Source organism: Astatotilapia calliptera, chromosome 6 (assembly GCF_964374335.1).
Source record: "Astatotilapia calliptera chromosome 6, fAstCal68.1, whole genome shotgun sequence".
NCBI lineage: Eukaryota > Metazoa > Chordata > Actinopteri > Cichliformes > Cichlidae > Astatotilapia > Astatotilapia calliptera.
In genome coordinates, this window is record NC_137427.1 from 10833640 (window position 1) to 10860159 (window position 26520).

A 26520-nucleotide genomic window follows, 5' to 3' on the forward strand; every position below is an offset into this window, starting at 1 on the left:
TCGTTTGCATACTCAGTGGTAGGTTACCTTACTATCATCCACTGATGGGAGTTACAAAGAGTGAATGAGGCAGGTAAATACATACAATACATACATAAAAATGCTCCAAATCCACTGTGTCAGAGGAATAAAGTTTATTAATTCCACAACAAAATATAGCATACATCCTGTAACAGGTTTTATTATATATGCTTGCAATTATTCTCCAAAATGCTGTGACTCCCCTCTCACTTCTTATTAATAATGCGTGTCTTTCACATCTTCCATATTAAGCTCATCCATCAGGTCACACAGGTTGTCCACTAGATCCTCCATCAGAGCATAAACCTGTCAGATAGGTAGAGACACATATTTGGTATGAGGAAGACCATACAGATTAAAGCAATGGCATAAATTCTAACTACATTTCCTGGGTATGACTCAAGAGTGCTTAAAAATGCAGACTCACACAATTTTTAATCACACAACAGTTTAGTCTTTTCAGCAGACTCTACCTATCGAAATCCCCACTATTCAGAAACACAGGCAGTTTGTAATGCCGTCTAAAACTCCCAAAGTGTTCCAGCCTGGCCTCAGATATATGATGATGTCATCATGGTAATTTTCTCAAACTATGGAAACTCTTGTCAAGTACTGAATTTAAACATCAGTGTGGAGTATTTGAAGTCAATTAAATTACGTGCCTTGCTGTGCAGAAGCCTCGTGTAAACAGGCATCATCTTCACTACATTTGTTTGTTTAGGAGGCGGTTGAAGGATGCTCCCTGACTCATTTTCTTGGTTTTCCAAAGTTCCCTTTATCTTTGTTGTTTTTCCCTGATGCCCTTTTCCTGTTTCCTTTTCTCTTTCCCCCTTCTTTTGTGTGTCCTGTGGAAGATAGAGTTAAAATTAATGAGTGAAAGATATCAGTATTGCTTACAGAGAAATAATATTGTTAGCAAATAATTTAAGAATTTAAAAATTGTTTCTGTAATGTTTCTGGACATAAACTTACGAGGAATTTTCCTATCTAAGCATCATAATATCTCTAGGCAGCTATCAAAATAATTCTTTACACGCAAGGCACAAGGCTTAAAACCAGCACTGCATGGGCATGTTCTTCAAGGAAGCACTGTATTAAAAGCAAATACAATTCTATCGTGAAAATCTCTGGATGGGTTTGGGGACATCAAACTATTGTCAGTGAATACTCTTCATCCTGTTTCTACATCCACAAACATACATGTGGCACACAATTAAAAAATACAATCCACTATATATTGGGATGTTCGTGCAGGCTCCACTTATGCTGAACTGAAAATGCATATTTTATTCAGGAGTCTTTGTCATGGAAAGTGCTGCAAGGCAAAACCAGACAGTAGAAGATTCTGGATGCTAGGACAACATGAAACAAGAAGCAACAATGGGAAAACACTTGACAAACACAGTGACTTATCTATTTTGTTTCTGAATGCTGCAGTAAAAACAGCCACGCCCTACTTTTATGAATTGTACATATATATTAAAAAGTGACATAATAAAAGACAGTACATTTTCATATATATATTTAAGTCAAATTGCTGAATTGCAGAATCTGACATGTTGTCTTTGAAGTACTTTTAACAGAGGATTTAAACGGCTCGAGAGTCACTGTGTTCTGTTTTGCAGACCTGTGGAAATGAGGCCATGCAATGAGCTGAAACGGCTTGTCCAGTTCAGAACGACCACCTATTTCATGTCATGTTGTACACTGGATGCCCTGTGCTTTTTGAGTTAATGTATAGCTGCCACAGATGGCTTGGACTCACACCCTGGGCACACAGTTGGTGAGCAGGTGCACATTTTCACACAGTGTTCTGTTACCATGGTACCCTGCGAGTAATAGGCTGCACCTTACCTATGACTCAACCGTCATACAGAGCAGAAAATCACTCAGCAAAATATGTAGTCACACAGACAAAGTCGTGCTTCTAATCTAATACTTGAAAATCTTTGAAGCAGGAAAATGGAGGGGTGAACCATTAGAGGAGAGCTGTGACAGGTTCAAGTCCAGAACTGACACAGCAGTTCATCATCCTTGAACAACACAGTCAATTCAAGTTTCTCAATCACTCAAGCTCATAATTTGTGAATAAGACTGATTATAATGAGGTAGGATGCATTGTGGATAGATGCAAAAATAACAACAACAACAACAAAAACTATCAAATGCATTAGAATTAGTACTGAATAAAAGTTTTGCTGAATATCTTAACCGATCTGCCAAAGCACGAATGGCCAGTACCATGTTTTGCTTATCCATTATAATAATCTCTCTAGGGAGCAAAACACTAAATAGAGCCATTTCACATTCTGTATTACTAGTTTTTTAGTGGTAAGACAGAATGTGGATGGAGACCAAATGAATGTACAATAAAGATGCTTCCAGCAGGCAACTATAGAAATGGTTAAAATGTTTTCCTTACTTAAAATTAAGCACTGTAAACCAAACACACATACTATGACACATATAAAAAAGTATTTTAGGAAATTACCCTATAGAACAGAAAACTGCAGGTGTCTGTATTACTGACAACAAGCAGTCAGTAGTAACAACAAAACAGGCATCTGTTGAATGACTGATGAATGAATGAAGAGCTGACAGCTCGCCTGAAGTGGTGAAGGTGACTCATGTTTGTATCAGCTCAAGTAATGTGTCATATCTTACAAAATGACACTTTATTCATGATCCCAAACAAAAACCTTTGAATGAAGGTCATTCAGCCACACACACACACACACACACACACACACACACACACACACACACACACACACACACACACACACACACACACACACACACACACACACACACACGCACTCCTGCACGATACCTCTAACTTTTGCATTCTCCTGCTGAAATACAATTTTTTCTCACCTCTACTTTTTTGTTAGTTGTTGGTATCTTGTCTTTTTAAAATTTGGATCTCGCTCCATTAGTTTCCTCAATAGCAGCTTCACTGACCTTTATATCACTCTTGATATAAAAGTTAGTGAAATCTATGCTTAATGGCACACTAGTATGCAAAACCAAAAGAAATATATACATGTCTGTGGTCCTGCCAAAGTGCTTGTATTTCCCCAGCATCAGTGATTATAAGTTTATCCTCTTTATCAGTCCATGCTTCTTTCTCTGGAAGGCCCAGCAGGTTCTGCAGCCACATGGCCTCAGCAGTCATTCTGTCCAGCAGTTTTCTCCACAGCTGCCGCCTGCAGGTGGCACCACACACCAATATAAGCTGAAGGGTTGTTGCACAGAGGCAGAGTACAGAACATTGGTATGTGTACAACAGAGAAACACATTAAGAAACTAGTCCTACATTACTACTCAGAAGTTAAGGAATTCACCCTAAGGTGCCAGCTGTTAGGGGATGTTTCAGTCCAGAAGGTTCAGAAAGCTGCAAATACAGAGAGTTGAGTTGGGCCAGGCCCTCTTCTCTTGTGAGGGAGTCCTGGGATGACTCTTCATCAGGTAGAGACAACACAGCCTTAAATATGTGGTAAGAAAAACAAACACACTAATATGATGTCCTTTATCATCAACACCATATGAAATCTCACCTATATATATTATAAAAAAGACTAAATTTGCTGCTTTTCATTGTAGTGTCAGGTTTCATGTCACTACTAGATAAATGTGTATACCTGTCGGAGAGTATCAACAGAGTAGTCCCAGGTGCTTCCTTGATCCAATTTTTGCCACAGTGCCTTCAGGCCCTCCACTGGCTCATCCCGGTACTGCAACTAAAACCATAGAACGTGTTCACCAGTCTGAAGCAGTTTATGTGTGAAGACATTTAAAAATAAAAAGTCCACTGACTGTTTTGGTATTGACATGATATTAGTTAAAAGTATTATAGAATATATAGTGCAACCTTTTGCATACATTTGTAATCTGTCCTTTCGAACTGGTGTGTTTCCCTCACAAATGAAAATAGCAAAAGTTATTCCAATCCATAAAAACGGAGAGAGATGTCAGTTTACCAATTATAGGCCAATATCACTACTCCCACAGTTCTCAAAAATTTTAGAAAAGTTATTTGTTAATAGACTTGATAAATATATTGAGAAGCATAATCTCCTAAGTGATAACTGATATGGCTTTAGAGTGAAAAGGTCCACTTCGATGGCAGTGATGGAACTTGTTGAAGGGATATCTAATGCTATAGATAATAAGGAATATACTGTTGGTGTTTTTATAGACTTAAAAAAGGCGTTTGATACAATTGATCATTCTATATTAATGAATAAACTAGAGAGATATGGCATAAGAGGGTTAACATACAAGTGGATGAAAAGTTACCTGGATGAAAGATATCAATATGTCGAATTCAATAATGTAAAATCTAAGCAGTTGAAGGTAACTTGTGGTGTTCCTCAGGGCTCTGTGCTGGGCCCTAAATTATTTATATTATATATAAATGACATATGTAGCATTTCCAAACTGTTAAAATGTGTATTGTTTGCTGACGATACCACTCTGTACTGCTCAGGTAAAAACCTAGAACAGCTTCTGACTACAGCGGAAAAGGAGTTAAATATATTAGAAAACTGGTTTGATGTAAATAAGTTATCATTAAATATAAAGAAAACAAAATTGATTATTTTTGGCACTAGACAAATTAAAAATGTATCTAAAATAAGGGTTAATGGAATTGAAATTGAAAGAGTGTACGAAAATAAATTTCTTGGAGTGATAATTGATGATAAGCTGAGTTGGAAGTCTCATATAAACCATGTGAAAACAAAAATGTCAAAAACCATTGCTATTCTCTATAAAACAAAGCATGTCCTGAACAAAAAATCATTATACACACTTTATTGTACTCTGTTGCTTCCATATATGACTTACTGTCTGGAGATATGGGGTAATGCATATAAAACGAACACTCTTCCTATTTTCAAGTTACAAAAAAGAGCTATAAGAATTATAAACCAATCAAACTATATAGAACCAACTAACATTTTGTTTATTAATCTGAATACCCTGAAATGTTATGATTTAGTTGAATATAAAATGGCACAGATAATGTGTAAAGCACAAAATAACTTGCTTTGCCCCAGTACTCAGAAGCTGTTCAAAGTCAGAGAGAGTCAATATGACTTAAGGGGAACAGATTTCTTAAAAAAAAACAAGATAAGGACAAATATAAAGCAGAGATGTGTTTCTTTTAGAGGAGTTAACCTGTGGAATAGTTATGACAGTGATTTAAAAAGGTGTAGTTCATTTTCCTTGTTTAAAAATATGTTTAAAAATAGAGTATTAGAAAAATATATAAATCAAGAATGAAAAGAGCAAAAAAAAAAAAAAACAACCCAAAAAACTCTTGATTCTTTTGCTTTGATGTAGTTACTTATCTAAGGTGGAAAGTTTTTTTTTGTTTTTTTGTTTGTTTGTTTGTTTGTTTGTTTGTTTTGTTTTTGCTTTGTTTTATTATTTGCTTCGAGCCCTGTGTACAGGAGCTGCATGCAAAAAGATCTTTTGTTAAAAGGGTTGGCGTAATAAGCAAATGCTTCAGCCAATACCTTTTGATTAGCCTTGTCTCATGCTTTCTTGCTTTGTGGTAGATCTTTGTTCTGTCTTCACTGAGATATTTGAATGCTAATCAATAAAATCAAATCAAATCAAATGTGAGGTGTATGCGCCTGTGCACACAAAAGAAATTACTGCCACAAAACCTGAAGGTTATCACCATCAACAGTCACCCTTAAAAATGATGGATGTCATCATTTTTATTTATTCTTATGGCAAAGGAAAGAGATCAATATAAAACATGGCCATGTGAAAGGCCCTAAGAAGAACAATCACCATCTGGTAATAACTGACATGACTTAATGAGAAAAGTCTTCTAATATTTCAAATTAGAATAATCTTTAAAAGTAAACATTTTTATCCAAATGACTGCTTACAACTTACTGTCTGTTATTAAACATAATGTCCCATGTCCATTGATAATTATTTTAGGAGGCCATCATGCTCTATATTTGCTGGAAAGTAGTCTAATCAGCCTCCTAATTAGCCCAGTTAAAGCTTGGTTTCTATTGTAGTGCTCGGGGAAGACAAACCATATTGCATAGTACAGAGGCAACAGTGGCTGGTTCTATATATTAGTGGTTATGATATATTATTAGTTAATGACCTTCCATAAATAATGCAATTACTTGGTGCTGAATGAATAGGGACAAAGACAGAATATAGGATGAGGAGGGGAAGTCATAACAAGCTAATCATACTGTTGCACACACAGTGAATTTTCAAATAGAAGAACACATTAGCGGGTCAGCTCACACTGAATCAGGTGGCGTGACTAAGATTGAGACTGAAATCAATATGAACAAAAACACTCTAAAAGAAAAATGTGTCATGCATTAGTGCTACACCCTGCTGCACAATGAGCAATGTGTTTCACACTACTTATCAAAAAAAGGAAAGAGTTAAAAATGTCAAAGTCATCTACTCTCTATGGCCTATGCTGAGGTCCTAATATTGATTTGAACTAAAAATATATATATACCGGTAATTAAAAAAAGTTTAACTGAGATACACTAAAAATATAGCTTCTTTCTGTGCATATGTTCCACCTTTGGGTTTCTGCTCAGAAATAGTTGCTCTGTGGTGATGTAGAGCTCTGCGGGTGAGCTTGGTCTTTCTGGACTGTGGACCTGGTAGAGCACCTCATAGACAATCGATCGGCAGATCTTTTCCCGAACTACCTTTTCCAGTTTTGTCTGCTTGTCCACAAACAAAAACAGAAAAAAGAGGAAAGATTATTTGTGTTAAGAGAAATACCAGTGCTATCTCTTTATTTGTGTTTTTATCTCACTCTCGTGGACTCAGCTGAATAGTAAAACTACCTCTATGAAAAGCCTCTCATCTGCAGTTCTGTCTTGGTACAGAGATATTCCCCTTAAGACAACTTGCATGGAGGCTCCTTGCAGCAGCACAGGATGGGTGCTGAGCTGCCAAATTTCTGTTTTGATGACTGGCTTCTCTGACTTAAATAGAAACTCCACTCGCTGGGTCTCACCTGGAAGAATGACACCTACAGGGAACAGAAAGCAACAGGGAAAACAGAAAACTCGGTTGAGTGATGGGTCAATAGACAAGCGGTGTATGACGTACAAATGTTGGCGGCAGGTGTTCGGATCATGTTTGTGTGGTTACCAGAAGAGGCATTAAAGTAGAAGTGCACTTTCTGTGTTTGCAAACGGAGATTAGGAAAATTGTATGGCTTGGGAAGCTGCTGCCAGCTGTAGAAGATGACGGTGCTGCCCTCATTATGTAGGTCCAGGTGGGATGTGACTATTTCTCCAGTCAGGGCTTCAAAGAATATTGTAGCACTAATTCCTACTTCTCCCTGATAAGTGAGCATTGGAGAAAGAAAAGCAATTAAGTGTTAATTGTCAAAGGTACCAAACAGAATATGTCATTACATTGCGTGTTTTTATATACCTGTGCATGTGTTATTTGTGTGCTGAAGATACAATCAGACCAAAGTCGCCTGCAGCCCATGCATTATCATACAAACTGCATTATTAATTAAACATGGTTTTTAAAAGTCAAAACTCATGTAACAACCTATATAAAAAAGTGGTTATTAAGGGACAATTGTCAACAAAACTGCTGTTTTTCTCATTAAAGTCTAACTGTATAGGGAGGACTACAAGACCCTTAACGCAAGTACTCTACATAAACTGTTTCCATCCTATCAGTATTTGGAAAAGCAAGAAAAGTGGCTTATTCTGGTGAATTTATCAATACAATATACAGACTTTTCAGAAAAAACTGAATAAGCACCTGTTCCTCTCTCTTGCTCTCTCTAAGGTAAGGAATTCATTCTGTACCTGCTTTGAGAGAGAGTTTCCAGTCCAGGTAGCAACCTGACCACAGAATCTCAAGGTAGGCACATCTAAGTGAACATCTTCATGCTGTGCCAGTGGATCACTGTAGGAGACAATCACAAAGCAGAATAACTAAGACTACATTTAATGTAAGTCAGTTATTGCTAAAAAATATTTTGTTTGACGACAACTTAATTCCAGACCAGCATGTATGTGCATATACACTTGATATTCAGTCCCACCATTAGCCATTAAAAGGTGAAGATATTTCCTCCTTACATTGTTTGGCTATACTGTAAAATCTCTGTTTGAATTATTTTTAGACAGAGCAAAAAAGAATTACACTTTGACAAAATGGGAACTGTAGCAGATGTTATAAACACTGTAATTTTGTAAAAGACGCTGGCAGAGATTAAAAAAAGAAAAGAAAAGAAAAGAATGGTTGGATCAGAAGCGAGATGCAAAAAAGGCTCTTCTGTTCACATAATGAAAGGAGGCATGGGGGAGCTATTTAATCCAGCAATAATTACATAATTATAATCAATCATAAAGGCCTCATAAAATTTAGTACACTAAATTATTTAGAGGGCAGTTTTTTTAAATTATACAATTTACTTCTTAATATTTGTGAACTCGTAAATATAAAATAGAGAATATAAAATAGAGATGATACAAAATACAACCTTTGTGAAACACTGTTTTATGTTCAGTTCTGTCTTGCCTTAATAGTCACCTCACTTCACATTATGAAGACTGACTAAAAACTGTGTGGATACATAGTCTGATGTATGAATTAGCTATGCATACTCTCACAACAGATTCTCATTTCATAAACACTTTACTTCATTTTTGTGCATATCTGTGCACGATATGTCACCTGGTCCTAGGTTCTAGTGAGTGGAGAGCTGTGTATCAACAGCCAAGGATCTAAAGAACATGACCTTTTCTTTTTTGTCCAGCTAGCAAACAGGAAATTGCATCACAACCAAAAACTGAAAACAATATACAACATAATTACATATTTCTGACAACTGTTCTGTGTAAATGTAGTGTGGCTGACACCAACTGAGTTGGGTTTCTTAATAACTTCAAATAATGTGATGCACCTTCACCAACACAGCCCTGACCTTCAGTGGGCAGCTTATGAAAGGATATACTCTCAGTGCTTGAGTCGTTCCCCGTGTAAACTATAGGGGTCATTCCCTAAGAAGCCACATTCATACTCTTCTTCTCAATCATGAAATGCTTTGCAGCAAAACAAATCTGACAACATACAGTATTGAAAAGCCAATTACACAATGTGTGTTTGTAATACATGTTATGTAACTTCAATACACTCTGGACAAATGAGTCATGTTACAATACTGTATTATTGCTTTTCTGCAACACTGTGACAATAACAATACCCAGGCTGATATCAACTATCCAAGAACCAACCATGGTTGTAATGAAGGTTCTAATAATGAAGTGGTTCCATTATTTACATCAAGGGTTAACACTTCATTTAACAGTGACTCAATTACATTTTAGACACAATGAACTCTTAGCACTCTGCAAATAGGGATAGCATTTTGCCTAATTTTGATATTAACAGTAGAAAAATCTGGCCTTTTTCTAAGTATGGAAAACATTTAATTAATCATCAAGCAGCAAAAAGCAGTTATTTCTTACAGGTTCTGCTTGCTCTCCATCTCTTCTTCTTTGTTCTCTATTGAAGGACTGTAGGATGGTTTGCCAGAGCCAATCACTACCAGTTCACTGATGTCCTGTAATAGACAGATAGACAACAGAGTGGTTTGGAAGGTAGGGGTTAATTATGTACGATAACTAACGTTCTGGTTCTTGTTACTGACACCCTAAGTTCGTTTCACTCCAACAGATATGGCCAATTATGTCATGTCAGGCAGAGAGGTGACAGTCAGGTGGTGACAAACCCTTCAGCTTTAGAATATCAGGTTTTGTGGAGCACAATGTATGTTGTCATTGACCATACTAGAGGATATATAATTATTTTGCTATTGGTCTTTCTGACCCACACAGAAAGGGCAGAGGACAAACAAAAATTTCATCCTGGTTAATTTTTTTCCATAGGCTTGGCATTTCTTTCACTCTCTTACCCACATCTCGATTTTTTTCATGCTATCAGAACAAGCCGTTTCTGTTTGCCACAAGGTACTCCAGACCCTAAATCACCTGAGCATCACATTAGCCACCAGCCTGACAGAACACAGTGCAACCATTTTCTCTAATTGTATCGTTGCACAATTGGTGTGCGTGCGAAAGATGGGGGAGGACAATAAAACATAGGGGGAATGTACCAGCTGAGACCATCAATAAATAAATAAATAATTAAAAAGATGTCATTTGAATAAACCTTCCAATATTGAGCACCTGCTACTTTAAGCTAATAAGATTAAATGGGAACTGGCTGTGAAGAGAAGCACATTTTTATTTAGGTGTTTACCCCAGAACCTCCAGCCTGCACTGATGAAGTAATTATAATGCAGAGAGAGAGGTAAGGCATGTTCAGTCCCTTTTCTTGGGTTCTGTTAGTTCACAGGTCTCAATAGTTCTACCCTATGACAGGACACGCTTCAGATTTCATAATCGTACCATTTCTGTGTTTGCATATATGTGAACAACTGTTAGGGTTTATGGAAGGGCCACCCAGCTTAATTAATCTTATTACACGAGTGCACTGAATATATACTTCAATAAAATGTTTCACTGTATATTTGCAATATGAGAACAGTTTTTGCGTGTAGGTGTGCTTATGCCCTCGAAGCTGCAGGCTTATGTGGATTTGAGTGGATGTATGAGTACATGTGCTTGTGAGCCTCGTCCACATACTGCAGTTTGTTCCTTGTTCAGAAAACCAAGGACAGTGTGCCCAATGCTGGATGATCACAAGCTGTTTGTGAAGATAGAGACTGATTATGATGAGCTAGCAGCACCTGCTTGAGACAGAGTGTCCTGAGGGAGTGAGCAGCTTTTCTGAGGATAGAGTTGTTCAATAATGAAGCTTTCTTACAAAAAAAACCAAAAAACTAAATGCAATGATAAACTGTACTATGCATATCAAATTAGTTTCCTACACAGCGCATAGTGATATTACTGTCCAAGTCCAACTTTTCAGCTTTTTCTTGCACAGTGTTTACTGTGACTTGGATTGTGGTTTAGATTTGAGATATAATCAGAGGTTTTCAGGAGTGGGTTCTACAACATCAGTATTGGTGCACAATATTATACTGGAAAATATGTTGGAGGCAAATAAGGGTGCTGCACAAGATCCTATATACTACATATACTATACACTATACTACTATCATGAAGAACTGTTTGATTTGATAAAGAAAGCTATAAGATGATGACAGAATGATTTGTCATAAAACATTTTAATGTGGAAATGTGGTATATCTAATTAAGACTACTGGAATTTTGAGGAAATATTTATAGAGAAAAGAGTTCAACAACCAGTTGGGTTGTGTTTGTAGAGTAACTAGTCCTAAATCCACCTAAAGTGAATGAGATAGTTGCTGCCTTCAGGAGAACTAGGAAAGTGACTTCTCTCCACACTATATAAATGGTGAGGGGGTAGAAAGTTTCAGTGACATCAAATACCTGGGTCACAACATCACTAAGGATTTGGCAGGGACCATTAACACCTCCCTTCTAGCAAAGAAAGCTAAGCATAGGCTTTTCTTATCAAGAAAGCTTAAAGCTTAAAAAACTGAACTCCCATCTCATATATTAGTGAATTTCTACAGGTACACAACAGAGAGCACTCTGCACTACCGTGTCGCAGTGTGGTACAGCAGCTGCACTGCAGAGACAGCACTGCTGCACTGTTAGCAACATTATCAAAGACTCAGTGCACCCTGGACACAGATCGTCCTCCTCCCATCAGGTAAAAGATACAGGATCATCAGAACATACACTAAATGAGAGAGAAATAGCTTTTTCCCCATAGTTGGGGAAGTCCTCTTCCACCCCATCCTATGGAGTGTTTTGTCTTATTGGTTAAAAGATTTAATCGATATTTTTCATTACTGGCTTGTTTATGTCCATGTCCTGTAAAACCTCCTTAATTAGCTGGCGCTGATGCTGCAAGTACGTGCTCTGGCTCCAAGTTCGTGAAGCTGGCCGTAGAGTCTCAGCACAAATGATTCCTGGAACAAAAAAATGAATTTCAGTTTTACAGACTGAATTTGCTCATGTGTAGGAGTTTCCTGCTCTCCCAACTGAACGATCATTCTGCATTTATATGCTTGTTTTGTTTGTTTGTATGCAACCACTTAACATACATTTTATGACATGAGGGCTTTCTTTCTCTTATCCCAATCGTAATTATTACAAGAAAACTGTCCTTTCATAAATCTTTTTTTGACTTGGGAAAATGCAATTTCATGCGAATAAACAATGAGAAAAACTGCATCAAAACAGGGGCTAAGGGGTAAAAATTGGAATATAGCATAGGTGTCTGTGATCACCTGATTCCTGGCATATCCTCCGTGGTTGTCCCATCTGTGTGATAGTTTTTTGTCTGCCCCACTCGGTCTGAGTCAGAGTGGCTGTAATACCGCTCATTTCATCTCCATAACGCTGTGGGAGACTCCAAAACTCACTGCCCACACGATAACCCTAGAGAAGTTAAAGAACAGCTTTAGAGATTTTAGTCACTGGAGAACTACCAAAAAAAACCAACAAAAAAAAACCAAACAAACCCAACAGTCTGATGGATGACTAAAGACAGAGTAGACCGGCAAAAGCAAATATGTGTCATACATATCCTGAGTGGATGAGTGGCATGACTCGGTTTAGAAATTCCCTCTGCTCCTGAGTTTCTCTATAATGGTTGGCTTGATTCATCAGAAGTTTTTCGACTGGCCTATGGAGCAAATCTTGACACCATTGAAAGAGAGACAAGACATTAACGCAGACTTAGGAAATTTGCATTTGCTTCTAATGAGAGATTTGTGGGTAAAGGCTCTAATAATGATGCACAGTTTATCTCTTTTCGGTGCAGGCTGTTGTAGTCTCTAATCAGCTCACCAGATAAGAAGTCCTGCTGTTGTCTTCGATGTCTCACATGTTTGTCCCAATTCTGTAAGGCATTACCCTGGATGTTTCTTTGGCTTGAAAGAGTTTCTGTTTCTACAGCATCCGAGGGACTCCTTTCTTTGGCCTCACATAGAGGATCTCCTAGGGAATTTGGTATTCGCTTCACCAGCTGGTTGGCAATGGGAAAGGTTAGTAACACAGTGAAGTCAAAGAATTACAGTTGTATTTGTTCATCTACAGAAACTGGAACATTTAAAAAATACCTCTGCCTCCCCTTTAGCCTCTAGATAACTTCTGTAATCCTCTAAGCTACCCAGGATGGTGTGTGGAAGAATCATCCCGTGCTCATCAAACCGAACCCCCATTGATCCTGAGTGGAAAGGACAGGGACAAAAAAAAGAAAAGTTGCATATCACAAACAGGATATATTTAACTTAATCTAATATCCAACATAATAATCCATTTGTCCATGAGAGCAAAAGAAAACAACTGACCTCTGAAGTCGAGAAGCTGGCAGTCAGAATCCAAATTCTCTTGCTTCCTAGCTCTCATTTCATCATCTGCTGATGTTTTACTTACACGTGCCATAAGCTCTTGTTTCTGATGGCTCTTTGATATCTTCAGCATACAAAGCAGTAGTCATAATATACCAAGTTAAACATTTAAGTGGCATCAAGGAGAATTTAGATTAAAACAAAAGTTTTGCTAATGAACTGTTAATACTGTCTATATTGATGAAGTAAATTTACTTTATTGAGCTTCTGTGGATACATGGTAAGAGTCCCGTTGCAGCTTCTTGGTCCCTGAGAAGAGGAAATTAGAAACGAGGTGTTATGACACTGTGTTTTCTGGCTAATTTAACAGGCAAATTAAAATGTGCCATGTTTTGTTGTGATTCCACAACTGAAGGCTTTAAAATGTAAAAACAGATTGTACTTCACCGTACATAAAGTCCAATGCTCACATGTACACATGCTGATACAAAGAGTGCCTTGGAACACTGACATGGTTATGCAATACTGCTAATTTGTCCTTATCCAACAGTTCCTTGTTATAGTTTCCATGGCCACAACAATAATTAGTTTCTGGCTTTTCTAAGCGTTTTCTTCCTTTTTTTCAATTCTTCTGATCACAGGTTCAATACAGTTTTCAAACTGGTTTTGATGAGAACCAAAAGATGGCCTTGTCCTTTGAGGAAAGAATCTGCTGCAGTGCTTTTACACATGTTTGGAAACCAAAAGTTACTGATGCTGACACATATTCTGACTGAGATTTTGTGTTTTTATCTCTCTAATTTAAAGCTTTACATGTCTTTATATTGCTCCTTTGTATTAGTCTAGATCCGATTAAAATCAAGTACACAAATATAAGACATAATAAAGAAATACTATGGTTTATGTTTATCCTGGCTGAAATCTCACTGGTAAATCACAACCTTACCAACAAAAGGGGAAAAAACAGGTCGAAAAAAGTTAACAGACCGAAGTTGAGAATTATTTATGTGTATTTAATTGTAATCCTAGTTTAGTTTGGATCTGCTCTCTATGTGTCGAAGCTAGGTTTTTTTGATTTTACAGAACTGCACAGGAATGCAGGGGAGACGTGTGCGAGAACAACAGTAAACTATTTCATTGACTTTGTTTATCTGTATTATTTTTACAAAAGTAAAACGTCTACGTATTTCCTCCGCCACAGTACAGAAAGGTACATGTAGCTACATACATATGATAAACTATCCACAATCACCAGTGAAACCACTGACAGGTGGAGAAGTCAAACAGCGACACAAATTTAGCTTGACATAATAGAAAAGAGGAAGAAGCAGACAGAGGTGAATGACTGATACAGAGGGGTTGTTGGTCACCCGAATAACTTCAAGTTCTTAACTCTTTCTTCGGTAACTTACCGCAGCTCATTTCCCCTTTTATACAGTAGAGAGGCAATGTAGCATTAGCAAAGCTAAAGCTCCAGTTTGCTGTACAGTAACCATGGCAACAGACGCCCTAACTTACGTTGCGCAACGAGTCGCTACACAGACACGAGAAAGCAAACTATTAGAGTTATATTTAATATTAGTGGAGGGAATAAAAGTTTTTTTCCCTTTATCTTACTATATTATTTACTGATCTATTCAGATTTAAAAAAAAAAATGTTTAACCTACGTATTGATTTTAATTTCCTCTACACCTTTTATTGTATTCCCATTCCTTATTTTTATTTAACTATATTTTGTGTTTTAATTAATTAAAATATTAATTGATTTAATTGAAAATGTAATTAATTAAAATCAAATCACTGCACTGCTCTATTAGCAGCAAACAACACCAATTAGCTTCTAAGTAACTCTGTCATATTGTTGCTGCACTTTCTTTTCTTTTCTTTTCTTTTCTTTTCTTTTCTTTTCTTTTCTTTTCTTTTCTTTTCTTTCTCTTTGGTAGTCTCCCATATCATGTAGAAAAGACTAATGCATTAAGTAGGTCGAGTTTTCTCTGCTTGGTTGCACATCCTATTTCATCTTCTTCTTTCTAAACAAGGTGTTCTCTTGGAGAACACAACGAGCGTTCCTGTCAATCAGCATGACGTCATCAAACCACGGGGCTGTGATATCTATATAAAGACAAGTGACATCAGCCGCCCAACCAAACACACGCTTGAGCAGCTCCATAAAACGGCAGATCGTTGATTCTATCTAGCTGCAACAGCGCGGAGTCAGCGTCCGGAACCATCCTAAAAAGATGGAAATGGGTAGCATCTCTACCGGCACATCACCCACCCCCGTCACAGTTTCCCACCAGATCAAACGCTCTACAAGAGAAAACCCTCCGTTTCGTGGTAATATGGAAGGGCAGTGCGCTGGTTCATCAAAAGTTTTACTGGCTTACAAAAACGCATCGCAGCACTTGAATTCGTCTGGAATCAAAGCGGGCTTGGGCATACTTAAAGTCGCTACCTCCCAATGGAAACAGGAAAAAAAGACGCTTTCAGGAGCAGCAGTAAGGCAAATGTCCGCTGCCAACAACAGCCACCCTTGCAAGAGATCCCCACTTGATCAGCTGGCAGCTCTGGTTCTCCATGGTCAAACCCGGCATCGCCAGATTAGTCAGGGGCACCCACAAGATCCTCTTTACTTCACCAAGCCACAGAACTCTAAGCGCATCGTAGTTCTTGGTGCTCCACGGGTCGGAAAGACCTCAATCCTAAGGAGATACATGATAGACGGGTTTGTGGAGGAGTACAAGCCCACCTCCGAGGATTTCCTAAGGAAACTGTTTCGTATCCGTGGGGAGACCTACCAAATTGACATCCTGGATGCATCCCGGGAACGGGACTTCCCAGCCAAGCGGCGGCTGTCTATCCTCACTGGTATGTATTTTCTCGGTTATAATCTCTGTTCTGCTAAAAATAAACAATTAAAAAAATGCCTGTATGTGTTTGTTGAATAAGAATAAAGATTTTGGATGTGAAACTGTATGCGCAATGTGTAAAACTCTGTCTTAAAAAAAACTTGTGTTTTGTTTTTCTTCTATAGGGGACATTTTTCTTCTAGTATTCAGTTTAGATGATCGGAGCTCTTTCGAAGAGGTGTGCGCACTGCGAAAGGAAATTCTGGCTGCTAAATCCAAGCTCATCAGATCCACTGTGCCAGATCATTGCGCACAGCCACAGGTTCCTCTGGTGGTCTGCGCCAACAAGGTGGATCTCCAGGAATCCGAGAGAGAAATAACTAAGGCAGAGGTTCTCCAAGCCCTCGGGGATGACTGCGCCTATTTTGAAACGTCCGCTAAGGAGAGCACTAATCTCGAACAAGTATTCGAGACTTTGGCAAAGCGAGGTGGGCTTCCGACCGAAACTGGCCCGTCGCAACACCGCAAAGTCTCTCTCCGCTCATATCAGGCAATGCGGAGCGGCCGTGTAGCGGGGAAGGGGAAGCAGGTCTCTGATAGAGATGTTCCCTGCGGCACACTGTACCCACTGGCCCGGCGACCGAGTTTTACCACTGACCTTCGTCAGGTTATTGGACCACATACGACAAGGAAGCCCGGCAAAGGACTGGAGAAATGTTATATTCAGTGAGAGACACACAAACTATGAGAAGAAACACAGAGCGAATAACACAGTTCATAAAGCACCGATATTTATTTAAAAATAATAATAATGCCTTATTGTGCGTTTACATGTACTTGAAATGTTTTTGAAATAAAATATTTTTAATATTATAGTGTGTTCTTTTTTTCTTTCTGAGTATGGACAAAGTAGGAGGAGGTTGAGTCAGTACCTTGACTATTTGATTATTGTATGACTATTGCATAACCTATATTCAGAAATCTATTAGATGGCAACTCTTTTTCCTCACCCACGCTTGTTTTCGCTTCCTGTGAGTTTCTGTGTGTGTAATACTGGATTCGTGATTGCCAGCAGTCCACAATCTGAATCCCACACATCCCAAACAACCAGCTTAAAGGTTTCCAGTTGGCATACACTTTCCTCATCCTACATCATACCCTATAAATTATTCCTAATATAAGCCTACCACTCAAGGGCTTCTATGAACTCAACTATTTAGCTTTCACTTGCATGGTTGTTCTTCATTTTTTATATTTTGAAGCTGAAGAAGTCTCCCTTCAAACAACAGGCTTTGAGTCACAGATTCCAAGTGTTTTTTTTAAAGAAGCAATACATGACACATTTTGCTAGCTTGATGCCAATAAGAAAGCAACCTTGCAAAGATTTATCTCTGGGTGCTTTATGTGTGCACTCGGAGAAGGCTTTTCACTTCTCATGCCGGAAATATGTGTTTCCATGGGCACTGCTTTTGAGTTTATTGAGCTGCAACTAACAGATGACTCAGGTTTTACATTCAGGTGATCCTAACCTTGCAGGGGTTTATTTTCCTGCGTGCTCATTTGTAACAAGCAAAATAAAATACTGCTTTTCATGTCCATTGATAAAAGCATTAATAACACCCTTCCAACAACATCATGTAAAAATAGTGATTGAAATGTGAACTCTCAAACTTCTTTTAATCTTGATAATCACACTAATGTTCTGTATGCGGTTTTCTCAACAACAAAAAAAAGAAAAAAAGAAAAAGAAAATTGGGCTCCATTCTAAAATTCGTGTTGTGAGTGTGTGAGTCATGATGCCTGAAAGCCTCAGAACAATGTCTGAACCAAAGAGAGACAGACAGTTAGACACATCTGGGAGAAACACATACAGAACAGATAAAGAGAATCAGGTTATTATGGGCTAAAATGTTGATTCAGTGGGTTAATGAAATGCATAATCAAGTGACAAAAAGTTTTATTGCAATGTATTCAAGCATATTGCGTTCCCCCCATCCACATTTTATTCACAACAGTGCATAGAAAACAGATCAGATGTTTCCAGCTGGTGAATGTTATGGTCTGCAGGTAGGCCTGTTCAGAACCCGGACTCTTCTAATACAAACCCATACTGTTGTAACAGAGGCAGTATGTGGTTTAGCGGTCTTGCTAAAATATAAACGGCTTTTCCTGAAAAAGATGTCATCTAGATGTGAGCATATGTTGCTCTAAAACCTGCAAATACCTTTCAGCACCTTTCATTCTAGATGTATGAATGACCAATCTTATAGACATTAATGCCCCCCCCCCATAAATTTAGAGATGGATTTCAAATTTTGATGCATATGACCAGTTTGCCTCATCTTCCACTTTGCCTCAGTCCATTTAAAATGAGCTTTGGCCGTGAGAGACTGCGGCATTCTGAATCAGATTCACATGTTGCTTCTTCTTTTCACAATTAAAGCTTTACCCTGTATTTGTGGATGGCACGTCAAACTGTCTTCACAGATGATGAAAGTGCTGCTGAGACCATGCAGCGATTACCATGACAGAATCATGCCTGTTTTTACTACAGTTTTAACCGAGGGAGTGAAGATCACAGGTATCCAACAGTGATTTATGGTCTTGTCCTCAGCGCACAGAGATTTCTCCAGATTCTGAGAATCTATATCTGAGAATTTGATGACATCATGTATTGTAGATGATTAAATACTGAAAGAAAGATATTAAAAGACTTCACAATGTTACATTAAGGAAATTGTTTCACAATTTATAAACACAAATTGATGAACCACTACTCATCTTTACTTCTGTAAAACTGCCTCTTCAGTCTCCAACCTTTTCTTGACCCTCCCAATTTTTTGTCTAAAATGTCCAAAATGAGCTAATATTTCCAGGCAATAATAAAATGTCTCAGTTTAATCATTTAATATGTTTTACTGTGAGTAAAATGTAGGTTTATGAGACACGCATGTCGTCATTTTCACAGCTTACGAAGCTGCAAGTTAAATTCTTTAACTGCTTGTTGAAAGGTACTACCACCAGAGAATAGTGTATCATTTTCATCACCTATATTTAAAAAAAAAATGTATATTTATAAATGACTGTTTGCTTAAAACCTGACTCCTGTTTTTATTTATTTTTGTTTGTTCTTTTATTTTGCAGTTGTGAGGCTGTGGCTCAGGAGATAAAGCTGGTTGTATTGCACTGAACGGTTGGAGCCCCTGCTTTTCCAACCCACGTGTCAAAGTGTCCTTGGGCAAGATGACAGGTAAAAAGCGTAGGATAAAGCGCTGTGTGACTGGGTGGATGCAGGTTGTAGTCTAAACCTGCAGTCCACCTTTCATTTTATTTATTTTGTACAGAGGTAAACATTTACTACCTGAAATTCTCATTATATTTTTTAATGATGTTTCTCTGACTTCTGATCCAAGTGGCCATCATTGCCCCTACACTCCTTTACTGCTAAACAGATAAGTAGTCAATGTAGATTATGTATTATGACTGCAGGACAAGATAATCCAATAGCTCCACATGTTAATTCACCTGAATTAGGCCATGGTTATCTATCCACACACACACACACACACACACACACACACACACACACACACACACATACTCGCTTAAGTCCCGTTTGGGGTCGCATATCTTAACTCCCACCCTTTGGGGACACCACTTTCTGTATGGTTTAGAAGCAAGCTGGCAACTCAGTTTTACTCCTCCAAGACCACAGAAATAAAAAATCACTTGAGATTTTCATTTTAAGCAACATTTGTCCAGACAGTATTTTTACCTTCACATTGGGGACTGGGAATGTTTAATGTCCTCTTTGGGGTCTTCAGCGATACACAGATAAACAAACTATTTTATGCTACTTTTGGGGACCTTACTTCCATTTGGGGTCTTCAGCGACACACACATACACAAACTATTTTATGCTACTTTTGGGGACCTTACTTCCATTTGGGGTCTTCAGCAATACACACATACACAAGTTATTTTATGTCAGTTTTGGGGACCATACTTCCATTTGGGGTCTTCAGCAATACACACATACACAAGTTATTTTATGTCAGTTTTGGGGACCATACTTCCATTTGGGGTCTTCAGCAATACACACATACACAAATTATGTTATGCCACTTTTGGGGTCGTTACTTCCATTTGGGGTCTTCAGCAATACACACATAACTTCAGTTTTGGGGATATTACTTCATCAAAGTAAGTACAAGGTAATGTTATGATTTAACCATCTAGAAATGTTTTAGGATGCTGCTGCTGCTCAGTGTCACAATGTTAAAAGCCATCTTTTTCTACCCAACCTAACAATATTCATTGCAATTAGGTCTGCTAACTTGACAAAATCCAATGGATTTGCCAGAACTTCAAAGTCAGGTCATTACTTATTATGAAAGAAATCACAACTTATTGTGCCACAGAAACATTTAAATATTCTGCTTCTTTTATTTCTACCGTGTTGTTTTTAGCACTTTACATGCACTTCATGTATACACAGGAACTTGCAGCAACAAAGAAACAACAAAATATCTGCACAATTCATTAAGTGCTTCTACCTGCAAATGTAAAAAACTTTGATTCCAAATACATCTCATACAGTGCGAAGTGGACACAATGAAAACCATGTTAAGAAAAAAATGTCAACTTGAAAAGATTTGTTTTTTTCCTCTCAGAATGACAAAAGGTTTTAGGAAACAAACTTACACCTGCTTACTGAACCTGAAATTTTTGGAGTGCAACATCTTCAAAACATCTTCAGAACCATTTTACCAGAGAAACAGGAAATTTTAACTCACTGAAATCACAAACAGCCCTCAGTCCTTTGCACAAGCTTTTCTTTTTAAGGCAGTAATGCGATTTCTAACATAATTTTTTACCCCAGTCCAGTTTCTGTCTTTCAGTGCATAGGGTTCTGCATTGATGCATTGAGTGCAGTCCAGCTTCTGAGGCAACTTGCATGTGTTGATGAAACGCATCATGTGTTTTTCAACTGCACGTACCTCATGATCTTCCCACTTACATTTGGCGTTACTTCGGTTGCCTTTGAAGAAAAGAAAACAGACATCAATACACTGCTTAAAACTTTTTCAATATCAAATGTTTTCCTCCTCTACTCAATGAATAATGTCATGTATTTAATATATATATATTATTAGTGCTTATTTGCTGATTATATTCTTTTACGTATAAGAGATGGCCAGCGTTGAGTGTAAACTAGGTCGCAGGCTGATAGGAAACTGCATGCTTTTGCAAAGAATATGAGCTGCAGGCAGAAAGTGAAACTAAGTAGAGTGTTTGATCGAAACTTAAAAGTGTGCGTGACGTCTAGAGGAAGTATATAAATAACCAGACTGCCTGCTGCTGCTTCAGACTTGAGCTGATGTCTGTGTGCTCAGTCTCCATTTTCCGGAAAATGTAAAATTAAAGATCATTTTTTGAGTTAGACCACTTTGAGCCGTGTCTTTCTTCGCTGTTAAAAGAATACAAAGAAATGAATTTAATAATTGGTGCCATGACCTGGATTCTTTTGCGGCTGAGAGGTCTAATTTGGACCTTAAGGTACGATCTGATATGAGGCGGACAACAGACCGGTCTAAAAAGATTTAAAGGTAGGCACAAGCCTGTTCAAAGTAAAAGCAAAATTGTGCATATTGGATGAATTCTGAATTATTTGTTCGCCGAGTTGATGATCGTGACCGTCATTTATTTATCACCTTTTCACTTCATTAATTCACTGAACCATATTTATTTTTCTGTGCCAATGTATAAAGTTTATGTTTATGCCAAAACAAATTGGTCAGTACCCTTTTTCAAGGGAGGACTGAAAGAAGTCCTTGGAGATGAAGACGTCCCTGGAGATGAAGAAGTCCATGGCCCTCTGTCTCCATCCTGATCCGTTGTCTCATTCTCTGGTGTTTTTATTGCCTCCAGAGCCGATTGAAGAGGCTCACTCTCATCGCTTGAGTTATCTGAATTTTCCAGATCAACTTTTTCTAAAGGTTTCCAGAGCATTTAATAATTAAAAAAAAAATCAATTATTATATTTTAGAGCATCCTAATAAAATTTACACTCTTACCTTCGGGGTCAATTTCAATATCATCAAGTGTTTGGCCTTTATAATGTGAAACAGTTCCGTTCTCCAGTGCCAAAAGTAATTTGCTCATCTTAGCAAGCTGAAGTGTTCCTTGAGGCAAGCGGTAATACTGCCTGTGCACACGTATGTCATGACCCAGAAAGTCTGCTAGTTGATCTGCTTCATTTTCTTGAAGATTAAGCACCTGCGACATTGTTGCGATATGTTTTCGGAGCCTTGTTGATGTTAAGATTTCAGGGTGTTTTGCTCCACTCTCCTTTGCCAACATTTGGATACAGTCTCTTCCTCGATAGGCAGATAAAGCTCCTGGTCTAGCAAACATGTAAATGTTCTCTTTGGGGACGCCACAAGATTCACGAGTTTCCACAAGGAGCTCCATTGCAGAGACCATTGATGGTTTTAGGAGAATAGGAACTCCTCTCCCTCGTTTTCCACGGATTTCTACTCTGGTGAAGAAATCACACATTTTTTTCTCAAGTGAGGTCAGACAAGCAGCCATGTCCATATTGATTTCTGACTTTTTTCTGTCTTTAAAGGTGGACACCTCCATTCTTGATACCTCTCCTTCTCTTCTTCTGTTAAAAATGATCACTTGAGCTAGTGTCACTTTGGCAAGCATTGCATAGCTGTATGGAGTTGGAGTCAACCTCAGCATTCTTTCAGCACTGCTTTTAACAGTCTCCATATGGCGATCCAAGCATTTGACATCAGCTGTTAAAGGTAAAATCTGTGGTGCATTCCACTTAGACTCCTTCATGGTTGTTGTTGCACCTCTGGTGATCAGTCCCTTCCATCTAAAATTTTTGATAGCCTTAAATTCTCTGGCAAATTGCACAAGGCTTGAGTCTCCGTCTTCTGAGGACAAATTGTCAGTCTCTACAAGCTCACAGATAATTCCCAGATTGTTGCCAATTTTTAGAGCTAAGGTAGGTTTCTGGAACGTATTTCTTTCAGGATCGTACCCAGCCACCTCTTTCACTGCAGATATCAAATGGTTGAAGTTTGCAGGATAAATCAGTTCCTCTGCCTTTTGAATGGGGGTATTCTTCTGAGCTATAAGCAGCAGTCGCCCAAGTTCCCTAAGCCTTTGCCTTATGTAGTCATGTCTGTTCTTTCTTGAACCATTTAGATCATAAAGGTGCTGTCCAAACTGAAGAAGAAGTTGGTCATTTTGGATTAATTGAGTTACCTCGTCATATTTCATGCAGGAAATCACAGTTTTCAAGCCCTCTCCAATGTCACGAACAACAGCAGTTTTCAGTGCACATTTGGATCGAACCCGCTGCTTCCCACTCTGGGAGTCTTCTTCACTTTCTTTCTTTGCTGGGCATATTCTCATGTGCTTCCACAGTGTTTTCTTAGAATAGAGTCCCTGGCAGTGATAACAATGAATGTAATCAATGCCCTCTGTGGATTTCTTTGGTCTATAGCAGGCCTGTAGCTCACCAGCCCCCCTCTTCACAACACTGGCATTATGGGCAAAATTTCCGCGTCTTCTAAGGATGTTCAACCTATTGCGCCTCTCTCTTGAATTTTTGGGATATTGAAATGCACGAGCAACCTCTTCCTTATTTTTATGTACAGTCTCCAGGTGTCGTGCAATTTTTGATGTAGGCTGGAGACAAAACAAACAATAGTTTCTCTTATCATATACACGGCGACTTCCAGACTTTGAAGGTGGTAACACTTTGATCGAGTCCAAAATCTGTTGAGTTCTGCTTTTCTTCGGTGTACTTTCATTACTATTTGTTGCACTGTGGGACGAGAGCTTTCTCTTTCTTGGAGTTTTTGAGATCCTCTTCTTAAAAGTTGTGGCACCATTGCCTTTATTTAAAATTTCTGAATAATTATCTAGTTTTTGTGGAGATAAATCGGGGTATTGCAGAGAAGGCAGAGACTTCTGTGCAGTTGGATAAAGAGGTTCATCTTCATCTAGCTGAGAGGAACTTCCTTCAGTGTCTGGAACATAATTAGCATCACTATAGTCTGTGTGATCGGATTCATCAGAAGATGTTTCTGTATATGTCGAGACCTTGGGGAAAAAATAACATCTCTTTAAGATTTAAGACATGATAGAAGTATTTTTTGTGACAGATTAAAAGTTAGAGCTATTTAAAGATAAATAAAACATGTATATTAAACATTTTCCACCTGTTTTTGTCTTGAGGACCTCTTTTTTGAGTATTCAACGAAGCAATTATCAGATGCTGGTTGAAGTAATGATGTTGTGGCAACTATAGGAGGAACTGCAGCCTTAAAGGATGGACAAAAAACAAAAACTGAGTTTCTAAAAGTATCATATTATTACAACATATTTTTGATATCTATAAAACCAAATAAGGAAATATTAAACTGTAAAAGTAATACTAGTTATAGCATAAAATTCAACACTGGAATCACTGGTTTGAGGATATACATTTGAAAAAAAATAATATGTCATTTAGAAAACAAGGTTGCATAGGGTATTTTTAAAGAGGGATATGAAAATTAATATTAAAACAAACCTAAACTGCACAGCAGTGTACTTGTGAAATTCATTATATAGCAGACATATTTAACAATAATAAACAATCTTTGTGTTTTCAATTACACAGTACTTGTATGGACAGAACTTTGTTGAATTAGTTGGGTAATAAATGTATTGCGTGTATAAGAAAAAGCATCATGCGAACAAATGACAGCCTAACAGTAACTGTTATGCTTATTGTAGCTATTAGCTAAAACCAATAATTTAGCTTAGTTTGCCCTGGGCTCAGCTTTGACAAATATCATCAACTGTTATTATTATTAGGCCTCACACTTATAACTTTTGGGGACGTTTCTAACACAAATACACTCTGCTTTAACCTAAGCCTCCCCTAAATTGACCATGTGCTTCGTGTTGTGCGTGCCCGCGTCTGTGCATTTCATGGCGTCTGTGTAGAAATGACTAGTAAGACAAGGCTGCAAACTGTTCTCACAGAACTCAAATGTGCACTTGAATCCAATAAGAAGGATCTCTCTCTCTCTCCCTCCAGCTCTGTTGATGTGCCACTGGGAGTGTAACGACTGCCCCTCCCCCTCACTGCTCAGAGCAAACACAAGCCTCATGTCCAGAGTGAAGCAAAAAAAAAAAAAAAAAAACATTTAGAGAGATTTAGAGAAAGGAAAAACAAAACGGGGCAGGCTGCCGTTGTTCACTTCAAGGAGGCGGCTCTACGGGCCGTTTTGTTTGCCACCGACACACACACAGTATAATATATATATATATATATATATATATATTTATTCTCAATCACATTCACACCACTCTCTTATATCAGTTCCACTACATCAAGACTATTTTATGGTGATTAGCTGTTTTGTTACCATGTATTTTGCAAGGTAAGATAACCATGTCCTGCATTCAAAACCACTGAGTGTCTATGGTGGTGCTGTGCCTAATATTGTGCTCATTTGATCCAAAACCTATTTTTCCTTTATTTTGAAGGCAGAGGCTTAGATCCATTAGGTATCCACGAGAAAAGCCTTATCACATGTCAGGATTACAGTATATGGAAAATATGTGATTATAATGGAAGTCAATGGGGCCCAAAATGGTACAAGGGTAACAGGAGGTAGTACACATGTGAATCTCCTTTACTATACACCACACCATAGAGGGGATCAAATACACTCTGCTTTAACCTAAGTGAGGACAGTAAATGGCAAACTGAACTAAGGCCACTCATTAGATACTCATTAGATACTGATGAGAACATAACACTTACCTGAATGCAGTGTTCAAGATCACCGGTTTGGTTGCTGATCTCTAGAGTAGACTTATCCTGAAAACAGAGACATGACTTCACTTACAACTACAAAAACATCACCAACTACAGTCATCATTAGGTCTCACACTTGTAACTTTTGGGGACGTTTCTAACACAAATACACTCTGCTTTAACCTAAGCCTCCCCTAAATTGACCATGTGCTTCGTGTTGTGCGTGCCCGCGTCTGTGCATTTCATGGCGTCTGTGTAGAAATGACTAGTAAGACAAGGCTGCAAACTGTTCTCACAGAACTCAAATGTGCACTTGAATCCAATAAGAAGGAGAAGGATTTTGGGCAAAATACATTTATAAAAAAAAAAAAAAAAAAAATCGATTCCGGATTTTAATGAATCGATATCACATTAT

At 38.1% G+C, this 26520-nt stretch overlaps 3 protein-coding genes across 5 annotated transcripts; 1 reads left to right on the plus strand and 2 right to left on the minus strand.

Moving 5' to 3' along the window:
- Positions 1 to 119: 119 nt before the first annotated feature.
- Positions 120 to 14951, minus strand: mycbpap (mycbp associated protein). Of its 3 annotated transcripts, none has more exons than XM_026170243.2 (18): positions 14830 to 14895; positions 13673 to 13726; positions 13418 to 13541; positions 13187 to 13293; positions 12915 to 13092; positions 12648 to 12763; positions 12353 to 12503; positions 11913 to 12031; positions 9534 to 9628; positions 7866 to 7965; positions 7186 to 7378; positions 6876 to 7063; positions 6603 to 6749; positions 3666 to 3764; positions 3369 to 3508; positions 3068 to 3230; positions 684 to 866; positions 120 to 327 (listed from the first exon to the last, which is right to left on the minus strand). In XM_026170243.2, the coding sequence occupies exons 2-18, from the start codon at positions 13694 to 13696 to the stop codon at positions 238 to 240; spliced, it is 2217 nt and encodes a 738-aa protein (XP_026026028.2). In that variant the 5' UTR covers positions 13697 to 13726; positions 14830 to 14895; the 3' UTR covers positions 120 to 237. The 3 variants fall into 3 exon arrangements, with proteins under 3 accessions (XP_026026028.2, XP_026026027.2, XP_080158882.1); XM_026170242.2 differs by having other exon boundaries at positions 6603 to 6752; XM_080302756.1 differs by lacking the exons at positions 120 to 327; positions 684 to 866 and having other exon boundaries at positions 3071 to 3259; positions 6603 to 6752; positions 14830 to 14951.
- Positions 14952 to 15014: 63 nt separating this feature from the next.
- On the plus strand, positions 15015 to 17140 carry rasd2b (RASD family member 2b). Its single transcript, XM_026169259.2, has 2 exons — positions 15015 to 16286; positions 16453 to 17140. Exons 1-2 carry the CDS (start codon positions 15659 to 15661, stop codon positions 16995 to 16997), a joined length of 1173 nt encoding a protein of 390 aa, XP_026025044.2. The 5' UTR covers positions 15015 to 15658; the 3' UTR covers positions 16998 to 17140.
- A 3549-nt stretch (positions 17141 to 20689) lies between these two features.
- LOC113033886 (uncharacterized) lies at positions 20690 to 24638 on the minus strand. The gene is made up of 4 exons (XM_080302757.1): positions 24514 to 24638; positions 22345 to 24394; positions 22072 to 22260; positions 20690 to 21308 (listed from the first exon to the last, which is right to left on the minus strand). Exons 2-4 carry the CDS (start codon positions 23699 to 23701, stop codon positions 21082 to 21084), a joined length of 1773 nt encoding a protein of 590 aa, XP_080158883.1. The 5' UTR covers positions 23702 to 24394; positions 24514 to 24638; the 3' UTR covers positions 20690 to 21081.
- Positions 24639 to 26520: the final 1882 nt, after the last annotated feature.

Coding starts and splice junctions, on each gene's coding strand:
- mycbpap (XM_026170242.2), bottom strand. CDS start 13,696: ATGTATCCACAGAAGCTCAATAAA. Junction 12,032..12,352: donor GAGGATATGCCAGGAATCAG/GTGATCACAGAC, acceptor TTTTTGTTCCAG/GAATCATTTGTGCTGAGACT. Junction 867..3,067: donor TTTGGCAGGACCACAGACAT/GTATATATTTCT, acceptor TATCTTCCACAG/GACACACAAAAGAAGGGGGA.
- LOC113033886 (XM_080302757.1), bottom strand. CDS start 23,701: ATGAGAATATGCCCAGCAAAGAAAGAAAGTGAAGAAGACTCCCAGAGT. Junction 22,261..22,344: donor TATTGAAATTGACCCCGAAG/GTAAGAGTGTAA, acceptor GGAAACCTTTAG/AAAAAGTTGATCTGGAAAAT. Junction 21,309..22,071: donor CAGTCCTCCCTTGAAAAAGG/GTACTGACCAAT, acceptor TTTTCTTCAAAG/GCAACCGAAGTAACGCCAAA.
- rasd2b (XM_026169259.2), top strand. CDS start 15,659: ATGGAAATGGGTAGCATCTCTACCGGCACATCACCCACCCCCGTCACA. Junction 16,287..16,452: donor GCGGCTGTCTATCCTCACTG/GTATGTATTTTC, acceptor TTTCTTCTATAG/GGGACATTTTTCTTCTAGTA.